At 28.7% G+C, this 16,765-nt stretch overlaps 3 protein-coding genes across 5 annotated transcripts in view; 1 reads left to right on the top strand and 2 right to left on the bottom strand.

Annotated features, from left to right (window-relative positions):
- Positions 1 to 3,895: 3,895 nt before the first annotated feature.
- On the bottom strand, positions 3,896 to 8,250 carry LOC107446376 (mediator complex subunit 7). 2 transcript variants are annotated; one of them, XM_016061005.3, is made up of 2 exons: positions 7,837 to 8,250; positions 3,896 to 4,833 (listed from the first exon to the last, which is right to left on the bottom strand). In XM_016061005.3, the coding sequence occupies exon 2, from the start codon at positions 4,782 to 4,784 to the stop codon at positions 4,125 to 4,127; it is 660 nt and encodes a 219-aa protein (XP_015916491.1). In that variant the 5' UTR covers positions 4,785 to 4,833; positions 7,837 to 8,250; the 3' UTR covers positions 3,896 to 4,124. The 2 variants fall into 2 exon arrangements, with proteins under 2 accessions (XP_015916491.1, XP_015916492.1); XM_016061006.3 differs by having other exon boundaries at positions 7,778 to 7,891.
- Positions 8,251 to 8,266: 16 nt separating this feature from the next.
- Positions 8,267 to 14,576, top strand: LOC107446372 (ALG11 alpha-1,2-mannosyltransferase). Of its 2 annotated transcripts, none has more exons than XM_016060997.3 (3): positions 8,267 to 8,540; positions 10,568 to 11,493; positions 12,916 to 14,576. In XM_016060997.3, the coding sequence occupies exons 1-3, from the start codon at positions 8,275 to 8,277 to the stop codon at positions 13,185 to 13,187; spliced, it is 1,464 nt and encodes a 487-aa protein (XP_015916483.3). In that variant the 5' UTR covers positions 8,267 to 8,274; the 3' UTR covers positions 13,188 to 14,576. The 2 variants fall into 2 exon arrangements, with proteins under 2 accessions (XP_015916483.3, XP_015916484.2); XM_016060998.3 differs by having other exon boundaries at positions 8,293 to 8,595.
- Positions 14,577 to 14,770: 194 nt separating this feature from the next.
- LOC107446374 (copper-transporting ATPase 1) overlaps positions 14,771 to 16,765 on the bottom strand; it is a 33,791-nt gene continuing 31,796 nt past the window's right edge. The window contains exon 22 of the mRNA XM_043054977.2: positions 14,771 to 14,925. Coding sequence (XP_042910911.1) covers positions 14,912 to 14,925 — 14 coding nt within the window. The 3' untranslated portion in view covers positions 14,771 to 14,911. The remainder of the gene's footprint in view (positions 14,926 to 16,765) is intronic.

The raw sequence follows: 16,765 nt of genomic DNA, 5'->3' as shown, positions 1-16,765 counted from the left end.
GGACCGAGGGTGTGTGTTATTGGTCCTCGTTAAACTGTTCTCCCGTAAAGTGTTCGACTTCTCAGGCAGGTCGTTGGGCTACCGAAGGGGTGGGGGTGCCATCCCCTCTGCAGAGGATCAAAATTGTGATGGCATGTCTTCGGATCATCCTCAGGGATGTTTCCCAGACCGTCGCCAATAGCCCATTGTGCAGCTTTAGTACTGCGTAAACGAGCTACAACTACAACAACTCATCGTACAATTCACATCAAATCGAAGGCCTATAGCAGAAAAAAATGGAGAACATGATTAGTTAGTCTTTTTGCGGGTAGGTAGTGGGGAAAAAATTTGCACNTGCGAAAAGCCCATTGATCCGACGTTATCATTTCCTTGTTGCCATTCTGTAGTAGAAACTATGGTTTAAAATTAGTTACCAATTCCTTAAAAGATAGAGACCCGTGATTATTGGACTTCGATCCTCGACTCCGATAAGTCCAATTGAGTACATGCTCGTGAAATCGAAAGTTCTGTGGTCAGTCACTGAGCAGTACCATAGATACAGGGATCTGTGGAAAGTTTCCTTCCACTTCAGATCTGTGTCTAAATTGAGGAAATGATCTCACAAATGGGATTTCTTTTGCAGAGGATTAAAATTGAGATGGCATGCCTCCAGATCATCCTCATGGATGTTTTACAGATAGTCGCTATTATCCCATTATGCAGCTCCAGTGCGATGTAAATAAAAGTACCTACCTTATTCCTTCGCAAAGGTAATCAGAAGGGCGTGAATCGCACTCACGCAGCAGGAGGCCTTTTTTTTGGTTGAATGAAAAGTATTTTAGTAGCGGGAGGAGTTAGTCACATTCTTCTATGTTTTCTTTATTTTTATGAAACTCTTCTTTTTATTTAAATGGGATAAGTTTTTTTTTTAACAATTTGTTCTTTTTTCTTAAATTATAAATAGATAGAATACAGGCAACGGACATTATAAGGTACAAGATTATTATAAATGATCGCCGTTTATCAGAATAATAACAAGGAATGGATGTGTGCCATTGTGCTGTTCAAACTTGCCTGGTATTCTTTACATTGATGTCTTTTTTTTAAGGTAATGAGCAGTTGCCAGTATTCCGCAGTATATTTTTTTAAGGTTAAATGCCACTGCTTGTAAACATAGGCTTTCATCGCCTACACAGAGTAATTGGTTTGTAAGAAATACTCTATAATAACTATTTTTTTGTAAGAATACATAAAAATAGTTATTTTCTCTCATAAGATATTAAACAGGCCACTTTTTCGAAATGTTTTTATTTCAATCCAAATGACACATTTCTCGTTATTTGTCCTCCACACAATATCACCTACTTCCTTCAAACATGATATTTATGGAAGGTCCCTTACATCTAAACAACATCGAATTTAATTTACCACCAAAATAAGCTCATATGATTTTTCAATTTTACAAAAATCAGTAATAAAAATTACTACAAATTAAAAAATGTTTAAGCTTATTCATTTAGTTGTGTTGTAGTTCATTTAGGTCGCACTGAAGCTGCACAATGGGCTATTGGCGACGCTTATTCATTTAGAATACATATTAGTTTTTTTTAAAAATTAATATAAAATTATGAGATAATTATTTTGCTTGCATGGTTTATTTAGTTTGAAAAGAAAATAATTATTCAAATTTTTGGTTTGCCCCCATATTAAATAAAATTTGTATTCGAGTAGCTAATTAATGTGAAATTTTTTTTTAAGGATAATAAAGAGTCACCCTAATATTTGTTTTGACATTTATAGTTCTACAAAATGATTTATTAGTCTTAACATGCTTCTTTTATGATACTATTGCACATATTATTATGTGAGCCACATTTGGCTAACTATTATATGAATTTTTTTTTTTAAGCAACAAGAAAAGAAATGTACCAAATATTTTAAGAAGGTCGAACTTTAGCCAATTAATAACCAATATAAAACCAGTTATGCAGTTATTTTTTTTATTTTTAAAAAAGGAGTAAAAAAATAAACCTAGACTAGGATAAGTTACAGTTTAGTAATACAGTAAAACCTCAAGGAAAGACCACCTCTATTTATGACCAGTTTTGGAAGGCACAGAATTTTTTCCGTAGATTTTGTGTTGAAGAAACTCTTTAATAAAGACTATTAGTCTCTCCCAGTGACCAGGTAAACTTCTACACCAAATGTGGAACAGGTCCAATAAGGAAACATAAAAAAATATCAAAACAAATAAGTAGGTTAAAATGTATTCAAAATATTTGCTTCAGGTTCTTATCCAGAGAGCTCTTTTTGACAATCTCTGAAAGAGATCTACAACCTCATATTGCAGTTAGAAAGCACTAAAGACAATGCTATCAATCATTTATTTTTGAGTTGAAAGTTAAATAAGGAAAACAAGTCACTTTAGCATCTGAAAAATTAAGCACCTGTAACTGTTTTTTTTAAAGTTAATAATTTTTATGATATAAAATAAAATGCTAACTAAAACAAAAAACATAGTTGTTCATTTATTTAAAATAATTCTATCATTCATAATTGATAAATTTGTTTTTACTCATAATTATATCAGTAGAGATAATTTTTGTTGCTGCTAAATTTTGTTCATCGATCCGGTTTGGGTGCGGAAAGGCCAAGTGGCATTTCCGCACAAAGGAAATAACAATGACCAAAAAACCGTGTACTTTTGAGAACATTTTGAAGTCAATGGAAATAACTCCTAAGAATCATCAACCTCTATTAACGACCATTTTACTGTGGAACAGAGAGTGGTCGCTCTCGAGAGGTTTTACTGTATTCTGTTGGGAAGTATAGCCACTAACTACAGCTTAATTTTAGGATGCAAATAAAAAGCAGTTATTTGTTAAGTAAAATTTAAAATTTTTTTTTTTTAATTTATTCTAAATTTTTTAAGATGTAAAAGGAAAAACTTTTGCAAAAAAAATAAATAAATAAATAAAAGTGATACTGAGTCAACTTTTTATAAAAGAGTTAACTAGTTCCCCTGGTAGCAGAATTTATTGGGTAAATCAGCGGCAAAATTTTCAGAAGTTTGTCTATGGTAATGATTATTGTAAAAATGATTTCCTATCTAACATCTATTTAGCAAACTTTGCGTAGATTAAGTAGAAAAAAAAATGCACAAAAATATTTTTTTACTATTAAAACTTTGTTAAATTCAAATTAAATAATACTTCTACTATTTAATTTAAAATTAGTCACTAATCGTTACTAATAGTAGTTAATAAGTCACTAATCAGTCTAGGTTGCCAGAATAAACAGGCAATTTTATTGTTCTGTAAAAATCAGAAATATGTCAGGGATTTTAATTTAAATGCCTAAAAAATCAGAAAAAATTAATTGAGTTTAGGGCATCCAAGGATGATTTAAAAAAATTCTCATTATTTTTCTTTTTATTTAATAGAAAATTTTAAAAATAAAGAAAACTAGTTTTTCTTCACCAATTTACAAAAATTCTGGTATTTAAATAACCAGAACTTTTGTAAATTGGTGTAGAAAAACTAGTTTTTATTTTTAAAAATTTCTGTTAAATAAAAAAAAAAAAGTGAGAATTTTTTAAAATCATCCATAGATGTGATAAAAGTTTTAAAAAATCATGAGGCATCTGCAAGATAGATTGGTGTTTATCTTTGATGCCATATTTCAAAAGGAAATATTCTTATCATCAATGAATATACAAAAATCATTTTTTAAAAAAATTTATCAGTAATTTTCCCTTAATTTTCACAGCAATTTTTTTTATACGCAATAATGTGCAGTGATACTCCAAGGCTAGTTACCCACTCTTTTAGCTTTAGGAATTATTCATTAGGATAAAAAATGCAATACATAAGTTTAATTGTGAAAAAAATGGTGAGTGATTAAAGAAAAAAATATGTTCTCAGTATACACGTTCTTTAATGAATGTCATACTAATAAATGCAAAATGAACAGTTGAGATGTATACAATCTTTAAATTCACATTTTCATTACAAAATCTGAATGATAAGGCACGCTGAGGGCTCTTTTATTGAATTCAACTTCAATAATGATTCAGTTATTATACACAGCATTGGCCCCGCTTTTCACTAATACTATTTTTTGAACTTTGTGGAATTTAGATCTTCTTATACCATGGCATCAACAATATCGCACATTATTCTATCCAGTCCATAACAGTGCTCCTCCTTTTCATCAGCTTGTTTCTCTTTCTCCGTTACGCCAATAGACTCAGTAGGAACCAACAGTTTACAGTCCATGTCAGCCGAATCTGGCATGTTAGACGTTGTCTGTTGAAGCATCTCGATGACTCTCTCGAGCTGCTTCTGGAATCTTTCCGTGGTTTCAATTCTTTGTCTTTTTTGTACATCGAGCATCACACGTAAAGTCTCGCGTGCCTGATGGGGTCTAAACTCGTTAATCAAATGATGCGTGTGAATGAATAACAAATTGATGTCTTCTTTCTTTTCTTCTCTTTTATTTGTGTCAGGACAACGTATTAGAATATCAAGCATGTCCAAAAAGTTAACAAGTATGGAATGGTTAAGCTTTTTAAGTTCGCGTTTGTGATCATAGTTTTGGGGATACAGTCTTCTAATGTTTTGGCTTTCAAGAGGTCTAATGATTGGATCGTCAGCATGATATTGAGATCCAAACATAGTATAAGAGTCCATACATGGCTTGGGAGGGGAAGGAGCCCTCTTGTTTTGTATATTCTCATCAGTGTATAAATTGACATACTGCAAAGGAGGTAAAGGTAAAGAACTGACTTGAGCAGCTTCAGCCATTTTTAAGTAGACAAATATCGTTCTCAATGATGAATCATCCTCTCAACACCTAGAAAGAATAATAATAATTAGATTAAAATAAATATGTGAGGGAAAAAAATTATTAATATAACACAGATCAAATTAGCCAGACTCAATACTGTTAAGATTGCAATGGAAATAGACATTGAAAATAATCTAATAAAGAATGAAAACAGGCTATGCCCAAAGTAGCTAGCTTTTAAAAAAAAAAAAACATTGTAGATTTCGACGGTTGTGAAATAAATTAAGTTTTTTTACCAATTAAAATAATCCTTCAGTGTTTTCACTACAGCGCGAGAATCTCGCATATTTTTTTCTTTTCTCGCATTAAAAAATGATTACCGTGAGAAATTCGCGCATTCTATAAACCAATTTCAAAATTCGCGAATTTCTCGCATTTTGAAAAAAATTTCTCATTGCGCCAATTAGAATGAAATCCGTTTCACTTTTCTTCCTGGATCTTTCATTATTTTCAACATCTGCCCCATTATCTAGCTTCCCTGTTTACCAGCATTGTTCAGAATCTTTAAGAACTACAGAACACCATCCCTCCGAACCTCTTTCAGAACGCATTTCTCTGCAACCATGTGTTTACTGTAGGTAAGGTTTCTTCACGTTCAAATTTTTTGCGCATTAATGCAAGATGGACAAATACCTTGTAAAGGCAATATCTTCTACTCCGAAACGGACAAATGAAAATGAAACAAATGTGGGTAGAAACGATCAAAACGAAACAAATACGCATTTGAGTTACCTAATTAGAATAGCTGATGAAAAAGTAGATATCGAACATTTTCCATATGATGATGCAGCAAAAATATTCAATGCTTTAAAAATTAGAAGATATTAAAAATGTATTATAATTAAAGAAATGATTTTTTTCATGTCTCTTTACGTTTTTGTTTTTTAATTTTTAGAAATCTCACTTAACTTTTTGAAATCTCACCCTGTTTTTGAGAAAGGGTGAGAAATTCTCACCCATTTTTTCTCTGCGATGAAAACACTGTCCTTTATAATAAGAACAAAATAATCTGTCTTAAAAATTAAAAGCACAACAAATGATACACTATAGTTGAAAAATTTTCACATAAATCTTGCCTAGTTTGCATTTCTTAATAAATTTGAGTTAAAGTAGGTTTTAAACTTTCTCTAAAAAAGAAGGNAGAAGGGGGGGGGGGGAATCGATTTTATAATATTAATTACCACACATAAACTACTGATATTTTAATTTATTAAAAGAAAAAAAAACTGAAATTATATTTCTTTAGAACATGTTATGGTTAAGGAAAATTTACTTATGAGAAAGAGAACAAATAGTTAAAAGATTTGAATTATTTGGATCTTCTATCTGTTCTATCTTGGATCTGTTATCATTTCAGTACTTTTTAATAAAAAATTATTGAATTTATTTTAAAAGTAATCATGAAAATTATATTACTTATTTCATTTCTTAAAATAGATTTTAACATAAAGCAATAGACAACTCATAGGCATAGTTTGTGCATCCCTATGATAACAGATCATGAATAAAAGCTTAACAAAATACTTAATATACAATAATAATGCTTAACATAATACATATTATAAAGACTTGTTTAGTGCATTAATTTTTACTTTACAATTTGCTATTAGATTTCTAAAAGTATTTCTTCCAGAACCTTAGATTAAGCAATACCTAACTGTAATGATTCTGAATTAAAGATAATATAATGATAGTCTCAACAAAGAAATATTTATAATGTGAGGTTCGGCCATCGCTTTTCCATTTCATCTTTTGGATTGCATTGGTGCCTCTGTGAGGCAACTGATGAGTAATGGAGAGACTGTCTATGACTTGCTGATGCAACATGATCTTCTGGACTTGGTCTAGGGGTAGGGGGGACCAAGGGGATAAGCAACAACAACAACATAATGTGAGGTGATGTAAATTTGTTTACTGATTATACTAAACAAGAACCAAGTTGTTTTTAAGAACTGGATTCCAAAAATCTAGCTAGGAATACTGACAGAGAAGTGGGAAGAGGAGGGAGATAGTTTTTTAGCCAGCATGTAAGTAACAAAACAAATATATTTTCTCTATTATCAATACTTTATAAAAACTTGAGAAAAGAACAGAAAATTGGAAATATACTTATAAATACATACTAAATTAGAAAATAAAAAAATTAATACACATTACATTAATAATAANGAGAAGTGGGAAGAAGAGGGAGATAGTTTTTTAGTCAGCATGTAAGTAACAAAACAAATATATTTTTTCTATTATCAATACTTTATAAAAACTTGAGAAAAGAACAGAAAATTGGAAATATACTTATAAATACATACTAAGTTAGAAAATAAAAAAATTAATACACATTACATTTAATAATATATTATTACATTAATAATAATCACTAATTTTTTTTAAATACAATTGCTGTAAAAATACATATAAACTTTTGTCATAGGAGTGATAATTAAGTTAGTATACACAAAATTATCTATTTCTACCCAACAGAATTTACAGTTTAAAGGTTATCAAATATGTTTCCCTCGTTTAAATCTAGCAATTGTATTATAATTAAAATGAAGAAAAGTTAAAGTTATGAAGAAGTAATTTTGAAATTACAGACAGAGTAGATTCTAAGAAACATTCTTAGATACTTTATAATTTCTTCAATAGTCAGAAGCTTACTCATCTCCGCATAGCCAACGGAAAGGTGACAGTAAAATTTACAGCTTTAAATAGTTGAACCCCAAAAAGGTTCGTAGGAAGATAAATCATAGCTTTATAACAATAATAGTATGCTTCTAAGTTACTTCTTTCGGGGATATTTCCATTAACACTCTTAAGTTTGAAACAAATATTGATTTGGGAAGACTAAAGTTTAAATGCAAATTATAGTATGTCAGAATACGCATTTAAAAAGATCAGAAATACGATAAAACTATACATTATAAACATCTTAATCATAAATTTTAATATTTACTAATCCAATTTATAATATCTTTTAAATAATTAAATGAAATGATCAAACTTCAGTCTTACAAATTTAGGATATTTTCATGTGCATTCTGCAGGAACACATTTTGAAATAAAGTAACAATAGCTTTGTAAAGAAGATTGCAAACTCAGGAAAAATAAGCTACGATTCATCAAATAAAAATTATTAAACTTTATTTAAGAGTAAAACGTCTTTAAAAGATAATACAAATTCATAAACATCACATAGTCAATTTACGATTTCGTTCTTGTTTTGGAACACAAGCTTGCGGTTATAATCATAATACATGTACTTAAAAATGTAGTTTATTAATTTAATATAACAAGAAATGTTAATAAACATTTTAACAAAACTCATCCTTATTTATCGTAAATATATTGTTTTTAAATTTGGTTGAATTCTGCCATTCTAAATTCATTAATAAATGACATGTATATATATATTTATATTTGGATGGCAACTATATGTTGCTTGTTGTTTTGATGACGCAAATTTTGTCTGCTCTTTTAAACTTTTTGTTTATGTCAGTGAAGTGTCGTGAAGCCGCTATAATGTCTTTACTATTATGTTCTTTGTTTGTACTATGTTTTTCTATTGTTGTCTTTAAACTTTTTCTAATTTTTAAACGAATTTTATGGAAAAGAAAGAATAAAAATTGCTTATCGATAGGATTTTTTCATCCCTACTGTAATGCTGGCGGAGGAGGCGAGCGTGTATTGTGGGCTGCTGTTAGAGCTATCCAGAAACAGTAATTTTTAATATGTTATTTTACTTCAAATCATATGAAATACTTTTGAAAACTGGTACACAAAATTTCACAAGTTTTTATTATATGTATTTTTTTATTTACATTTGTTAGAAACTTTTTTTTATTCTATCTTAATACACGCATTATTTTTGTTATGTTAAACGGAATTTTATGTTAAACTGTTCTCTCCTAGTAGTATTATTTTCCTAGATGTCTTAAGTTGCAGAAGTTTGTGTTTGCTTCCAAAGCACTTGCATAGTAATGCAAAATGTTAAAAATTTGCAATAGTGTGTCTCTGTTGTTTTGGCAACTTTTTACAGAAAAAAGGGTAAATTATTTGAAACAGAGATTTTCTGATAAATATAGTAATAAAAACGCTACGAAAATAAAAATATTTCATGCACAGTAAAAGTTCTAAGTAACAGTGCCCAATCCAAGGGGCACCCTGTAATACACTCTAACCCACCAACTTTGTCTGCAAGCCCACAATTTCGAAGGCATCAATTAAATTCTCTTAGTCTTAGAAAGCTTGATGCTATGCAAAAAGTGATTTATCAACGAAGTGTTTAGCATATAACCAGGAAAAATGTGCAAAAAAGTTTTTTTTAGGCTGTAAAATAACAATGGACAATTNCTCTTAGTCTTAGAAAGCTTGATGCTATGCAAAAAGTGATTTATCAACGAAGTGTTTAGCATATAACCAGGAAAAATGTGCAAAAAAGTTTTTTTTAGGCTGTAAAATAACAATTTAAAAGAAAGCTATAAACAAATATTTTTCACTTAAAATTAATCACAACCTTTAAATGCATGTAACTATTTAATAATTTCAATTTTCTAAATGTATTTTTTGTTAAAATTTAGGTTTTAAAAGCTATGCCATTAATTAATATATCCAATCATATCACGATTTTTACAAATCTAAATAGTTACTTAGTAGCATTATTTTATCTTTAAACACGGTTAAGATCATTATATGCTTATTTTATCTACTGTATTATTTTATTGTCAGAGTAGACGTGGTTTGAATGCTGGATTTTAAAAAACTTATTTGTGCCATCAAAGATAAAGAATTTGTATTTGTCTTTTTCATTCTTATGCTTAGATAAAGAAAAAAATTTACCTTTTAAATTCTCCTTTTCTTCCATATTTTACAATGAGATGCTCTTATAGATCTTTAAATATATTCAAGTAGGCATTGTTCCCTCTTTACTTAACATTGAGTTATTGTTCCCGAAAAATTTGGTAACATTTCCGTATCCGTTCCCATATCACAATAATCTCCCAGTTTCGGTGACTTCCAAGCAGTGGCTCGAGAAAAACTGAAATAAAAGGGGAAAAAATCATTGAAGGGAACTAAAATACAGCCATCCCGAGTAAAACTGCAGCATAATTTTTTAAAATTTATGCAAGGTCCTTGGTGATTGTTGTGGCAAACAGTTACTGATATGGAAATGTCTCTGTAGGCAAACCCAAAACTTTAAGAAAGTACACTGGTTTATAAAAAAAAAACATTGATTTTTGATTTATTTTTCAATTGTAAATATTATGTTTCCTATTTCATTGAAATTATATATAAATTTTGAACTATGGCGATTTTTTTTCACAAACTCCACAAATTTAAAGAAAAAAATATGTAGTATTAGTTAAACTAAACTCAGCGGCGCGACAGCCCATGAGGGCCAAGGTCTACTGTGCCCATCTCAGTTTTCTTGACCTTAGGCTCTGGGGTGCAGGAGCAGATGTTCAGTCAGGTGGTCAGCCGAACGCGGAACCCCCAAGCATGCTTGGTACTCATTTATCGACCCACTGAAAGGATGAAAGGCTGAGTCAACCTTGCCCGGCCCGAGTATTGAACCAGTACCTGTGGCACGACAGCACGAAGCGCTACCGTTCAGCCACCGGGTGTCGTATTAGTTAAGTGTGTTATAAAAGGAAAAAAATAAAAAAAATAATTTTTGGAATTTCAGTTTTCAATGTAATATGTAACATTTTAAATCATTCACAAACATTTATTTATTTTTCCTTAGGTTCAAAGATATGCAATGTGTTATCTACTCTGGAGATGATGTGAACGATGACGAGGTGATAAACAACGTCCAATTGCGCTTTAACATTAAACTGATTAGAGATGTGAAAATTATCCATTTAAGAAGTCGAGGTTTTGTTGAAGCTAAATATTACCCATATTTTACATTACTGCTACAAAGCATGGGTTCCATGGTGTTAGGCTTTGAAGCTCTATCAAATTTTGTACCAGACATCTATATTGATACTATGGGCTATGCATTTACTCTGCCGCTTTTTAAAGTTTTGGGTTCATGCAAAGTTGGGTGTTATGTACATTATCCAACAATTAGCACTGATATGTTAAAAGTAGTTGAATCCAGGACTATTGCTGTTAACAACAGAAGGTTTATATCAAATAGTAAATTTTTTTCACAATTAAAGTTGATTTATTATAAGCTTTTTGCTTTTATATATGGTGCAGTGGGTAGATATTCAGAACTTATTATGGTTAACTCATCTTGGACTAATGGCCATATTTTAAATCTTTGGCATAAACCCGAAGCCACGTGTATTGTATATCCACCTTGTGATGTGACTGAATTCAACAACATTCCACTTGAACGTCATAAAAATGAGAAAAGAATGAGGATTGTATCGATTGCCCAGTTTCGCCCCGAAAAAAATCACCAGCTTCAATTAAAGAGTTTTCACGAGTTGCTGAAGAGATTAGGTAATGTGCCTTACCCGCCTCAGTTGGTTTTAATTGGAAGCTGTAGACACGATGAGGACTATGAAAGAGTGAAACGTCTAAAAGATATGTGCAATGATTTAGGCATATCAGCAAATGTAGAATTCAAAATAAATGTGACATTCCAAGATTTACTTAATGAAATGACTAAATCCAGTGTGGCTTTGCATACAATGACAAATGAGCACTTTGGGATTGGTAAGTTCAATTTTGTATTATCTTTTGGTTTATATAAATCTAATAGAAATTGCTACGTTTACGTGTAATTGGATAATGTTTATGGAGTAATTTTAAAAACTTACACCTTGGACATGCTTTTGTTGCATGAAATGTGTTTAAATCAGAAGAAGCAAACAATTTTCTTTTGGTGGGCCACACAAATGACAAATATATATTTTTAACCCACTGATGAACTGAAAAAGAAAGTCTGGAATTTGAAATTTAGGCATGTTGGTTGAAATGGTATTTTTTAGAACAATACACATATTCCAGACTACTTTTAAAAAGAACCACTAATTTAAAGTATTTTTTGCTTTATTTATTAAGGTAAATTTTATTGCAAAATAATACAAAAATTATATTATTTTTAATTTCAGAATTACTTAATTTAGAACAGGAAGTTTTAACTCTTTCCAGGATAATTTTATTAATGGAATACTGAATTTATCACAATAGTTAGAGATCTTATTTGTAAAAAGTTTTTATAGTACTGTTGCATTAAAAAAAACTGTATCAATTAGTTAATGTATTTCCTCACATCAAAAATTAAAATTTGTTATTAAATCTTCCGCAAATAACATAGTGATGCGTGCTAAAAACCCACAACACCATTTCTGCTGAATTTTATATAAAGTGGTCTCCATAACCCAATTAGGGATATGTTTTTCTCTTATCAGCCATTGTTTCTTGGAAACACTCCTTCTCTATATTTATGACTCTTCAATAATTTTATTATTAAATGAGCTATATATAGCTATTATAAAATGAGCTATATATAGCTATTATAAAATGAGCAGGAGCTGGCTTATACTTAGGCGCATTTGATTTGGTCGGCAGTATTAAGATGGACAAGAAAGGTGAAAAATTCTAAAAATGAGCAGTTGTAATAGAGGGAGATTTAGAGGGGGAGAGCACTTTCCTTAATTAAATTGTATAAAAAAAACAAACAACCATATTTATACAAATATATGAAAAATAATTTTTATGTAACAACCTGCATAAAAAAACAAAAATAATTGTAAAACAAATAGGGTTGGAGAGCTAAACGATCCTTCTGGTATTGTAATATGTAATTTTCAGGATATTTTAGACTACCATAATTTTTTAAATGATATCAAAATTTAGGCTAACTGTATTATTTTTCTTCACATGCTTAAGGTAATCAAAAGTTTAGTCAAATCATTGCAAATTTGGAGACTGGAAACATTTTTTAAACACTTATACATTAACTGGTGAAATTTTCTTTAGTCATTCCTTATCCAATCTCTATAAAAAAAAAAAAAATAAATAGGTATGTCCATTACGGATAAAAATTAAGAATTTTTTCCTTTTAGTAGAATAATTCTCTTCAAAGCTGAAAAAAAAAAAACAAATTTAAATGCAAAACAATTTTTATTCTAGGTGTGGTTGAATGTATGTCAGCAGGACTGATTACCATTGCTCATGATTCTGGAGGACCAAAAATGGATATAATTTCTACCGCAGAAAATCAAAGAACTGGGTTTTTAGCTAATGATGTTATTACTTATGCAGATGCTTTAGAAAAAGTATTTAAAACAGGATACGATGATTTGTACAAAATTAGGTCAGCAGCACGTGAATCAGTTGACCGTTTTTCAGATGAAAAATATGAAGAAACATTTCTCTACATTTTTAAACTCCTATGTGTATGACAACAACTTTCACTCAACAGTGGTGAAGCAAATTAATTTCGCGACTTAATTCTGAAGAGACTAAATGTTGTCTTCAATATGTGATTTAGTTAATTATAAACAGATTACAGTGTCTTGTTAACCCTTTGAAGCAGAATTTTTATTGAACATATTTTTCATACTTTTTACATTATTTTGTATAAATTCAGATAAAAAAAAAGTTAAAAATGTTATATTTAGTATTTTAATGATTTATGGTTATGAAATACATCATAACTCTCACTTTTTTTTAAAGGCATTTTTATTTGGATCTGAGAGCAGCAGATATTCAAGCTTGAAATTTTTTTAACTCACAAAAGCAATTAGTATTGATATATTTGTGAATATGAATGAAATTTTTTTTCCAACTACTTTTTCTTGTATTTATGAATATAATTCTGATAATCTAACAGATTTTTATTGAAAACATTCTAGTTTCAATGTATCTTCTCATGTAGTTAGCTTGAATTCTAATATTACTGTGTTTTTTTTTTTTATTAATGTTAGAATACAAAGATAACAATTTCCATCACTTTTACATGTGATATACTTTGCGTCCCAAAACTGAATGACAATTCGAAAAATTAATTAGAAGAAAAATAAAAGGCAATAGGAATGTACTGCTTGCTGCAATTTGCTTAGAAAGCTAGGTATTTTACAGTCACAAAATGTAAAAACTTGACTAAGTACATCTACAGGTGTCACTGCCAACTGAGAAACCACGAAATGTTTTCTGCAGCATATCAAACCATTCCAATTAAAATATTTGCAAAAGCATTTGTACATTTTCTCTTCAGTTTGCATTACATTGTTGCTGTTAACTGCTGCTAATTTGAAAAGAATGTTTTAAAGTTGTTTGTTAGGAACACTATTTTTTCACAAACTTCATAACTTAATGGAATTTAATTATCTAGTTAACACTTCATGTTTTTTAAATCATCACTTTTGAGACATGTGGATGGTTTAAAAGCAACATAGGTATTAAATCATATTTATATACAGTTTAAACAATGTGTGTGTCTTTTAATTGAAACAAAGATTGGGAAATAGTATCTCTACAGTCTCGAACATTAGTAGCACAAATTGATTCCTTGATCGATACATTGTTATTGCAAAGAGCATTCAACCAATGTCTTCGACATTTTTGCCATGAGTAACTTTCTTATACATTCAATAAATTTTATGGAATACCTATGTTATCATTCTTCTTTTTATAAACACCCTTAGAAAGAAAGCGTCAGAATTTTGTAAACATTTCGTGTAGTTTTGCAAGTGTATAGATAAGAATGAAGAGACATATTTGAATTGCAAATTTATATATTTATTAATAAAATATATATTTACATAAAATATACATAATGTTTTATATAATTGGCTCTTTTATTTATAAAGATCACATCTTTTGACAATCTGTATCATTCTTGTAACAAAATTAATACTGATAAAATTAATTTAAGGTGACAAAAATCTATAATAGCAAAATTGTATGCAGAGGTTCTAATTTAGAATTAAAAAAAAAACAACTTTTTTTTGGACTATCATTTTTGTACAATTAAAAACTCAACTAAACAGAGAACTGCTATATTTTATTTTTCATTTGTAAAATATTTCTTATACAGCTTTATGTATTTAAAATATAGAAGCCAAGGAAAAATTCTGATCAGAAACTCTGCAAACAAAAAACTAGTATAGAAGCAGTCTTTATTTCATACTTCAAAACCTGAAACAGTACAATATTTATTTAGTAAAATATCTTAAATGCCATACAAATTGAAATTGTGCAAAACTTAATTAGAAGGAAGATAATGACTTAAATGTGGAAAATACACACATAAAAAAATCAAAAAAGGGTGCATGAAAATTTGCATTTTTCATGGTTTTGGTAAAGCATTTTAAAACAAGTTTTATTTACCAATAGCAAAAATTAGTTTATGAAAACTCTCAACATTTATTTCCAACTATAATAATCTCATTTTTATTCAATACAATTATAGTAATTTATTATTAATATGAATTGATAATTTAACGAAAAGCAAAAAGTATGATAATTAAAAATTAATGTTAATAATGAAAATAAATGAATTTTCTGAAATCTCTTCAAATTTAAACCATAGTATTTTGAATAATACTAAAAATCTCAACTCCATGTACTAACATATCTTCCAACATATGAGTTTTGTGCGAAATATAATTATCAGTGGTTAATGAACTGAGGTTTAAATTTTTAAAACAGAATTCTCTTAATCTTTAGAACATGACATTTTCTCTATTGAACCTTTAATATATCAGTTTAATGTAGTGGTGGACAAAATTTTATTTATTCTAATTTATTAAAATCTAATTACACTTGCTACCCACTAGAAAAAAATATTTTCAGGGACTGGAACTACATTAGTTCCAAAGTAGTGGGAGGATGTATATTTTTAAAACATAATAATTAGATTGAATAAAATATTTTTAAATATTCATAAGCTTATTTAGGAAATATACTCTTTTACAATAGAAATTTAATTATATAAACTCTTGGAACATTTAGATTTAATATAAAACTTAATTTTTTTAAAAAAAGGCTTTATGTTTTCAAAATAATTGTATCACAAATATAAAATTATGTTTTTAATAATATTAAATTAAATTCAATAAAATATAGCATTTATTAAATGCATTTATATTTAGATAAAAAAAAATCATAAAAAAAGTATAATACTAAATCTATAAATAAAGTACATCAACAATATGATAAAAACATTTTGGTTTTCTAGCTGGTAAAAAATATATAAAATAATGTAATGAATTGAGTTTTCAAATCTGTCTTTCGACAAAATGTTTTTGACCAAAAAAGTACTTAAATTTATATTATATTAAGGGTTGGGGACATTTTTGTTAAAAAAAATTCCTTGTTATTTATTACCACTTTTAGGAAACAATCAGGGTAGGCATAATATTATGAAAATATTATTATTGTAGGCATAATATTAATAATATTATGAAAATCTTTTGATTTATTTGCATAAAGAATAAAATCAAAATTTGTTGTTGGTCAGTTAACAAGAATAAACATTAACATTTCCATCACAAATGGATTTCAACAATAGATTTTTTATTAAAATGATGTGTTTTAGAGTGTTCATTTCTACACACACGCTAAAATTAAAAGAACCTCAAGCATTTTCACTCATGAAATATAACGATTTTTAGTATACATAAAGTATTAACTAAAAACATTTTAATCCATATTGAGCATTAATTAAAGTAATCATCACCAACTTTCATTAGCAGTTTATAAAAACTTACACTAATTATGATTAATTTTTCTGTACTTATTACATTAATTTAAAATGTAATTATATTGGATATTGTAATAGCCATCTATCATAAAGTAATAAGGGCTCCAAAATTCAAATTTGTAATCATATTAATAGCATCATAAAAGATTTTATTCAAATCACAGTAATATTTTATAAAATAAGTATACTAAATAAATAAATTTAAATGAGTTGCAATGATTTTTTTTTCATACCTTAACTATATTAATGTTACTTGTTGCTGGGATTTAAAAA

Source organism: Parasteatoda tepidariorum, chromosome 2, assembly GCF_043381705.1.
Source record: "Parasteatoda tepidariorum isolate YZ-2023 chromosome 2, CAS_Ptep_4.0, whole genome shotgun sequence".
Taxonomy (NCBI): domain Eukaryota; kingdom Metazoa; phylum Arthropoda; class Arachnida; order Araneae; family Theridiidae; genus Parasteatoda; species Parasteatoda tepidariorum.
Note: the sequence above shows the minus strand (reverse complement) of the source record. Positions and strands in the feature narration are given on the sequence as shown.

Coding starts and splice junctions, on each gene's coding strand:
- LOC107446372 (XM_016060997.3), top strand. CDS start 8,275: ATGACGCAAATTTTGTCTGCTCTTTTAAACTTTTTGTTTATGTCAGTG. Junction 8,541..10,567: donor GTTAGAGCTATCCAGAAACA/GTAATTTTTAAT, acceptor ATTTTTCCTTAG/GTTCAAAGATATGCAATGTG. Junction 11,494..12,915: donor AAATGAGCACTTTGGGATTG/GTAAGTTCAATT, acceptor TTTTTATTCTAG/GTGTGGTTGAATGTATGTCA.
- LOC107446376 (XM_016061005.3), bottom strand. CDS start 4,784: ATGGCTGAAGCTGCTCAAGTCAGTTCTTTACCTTTACCTCCTTTGCAG.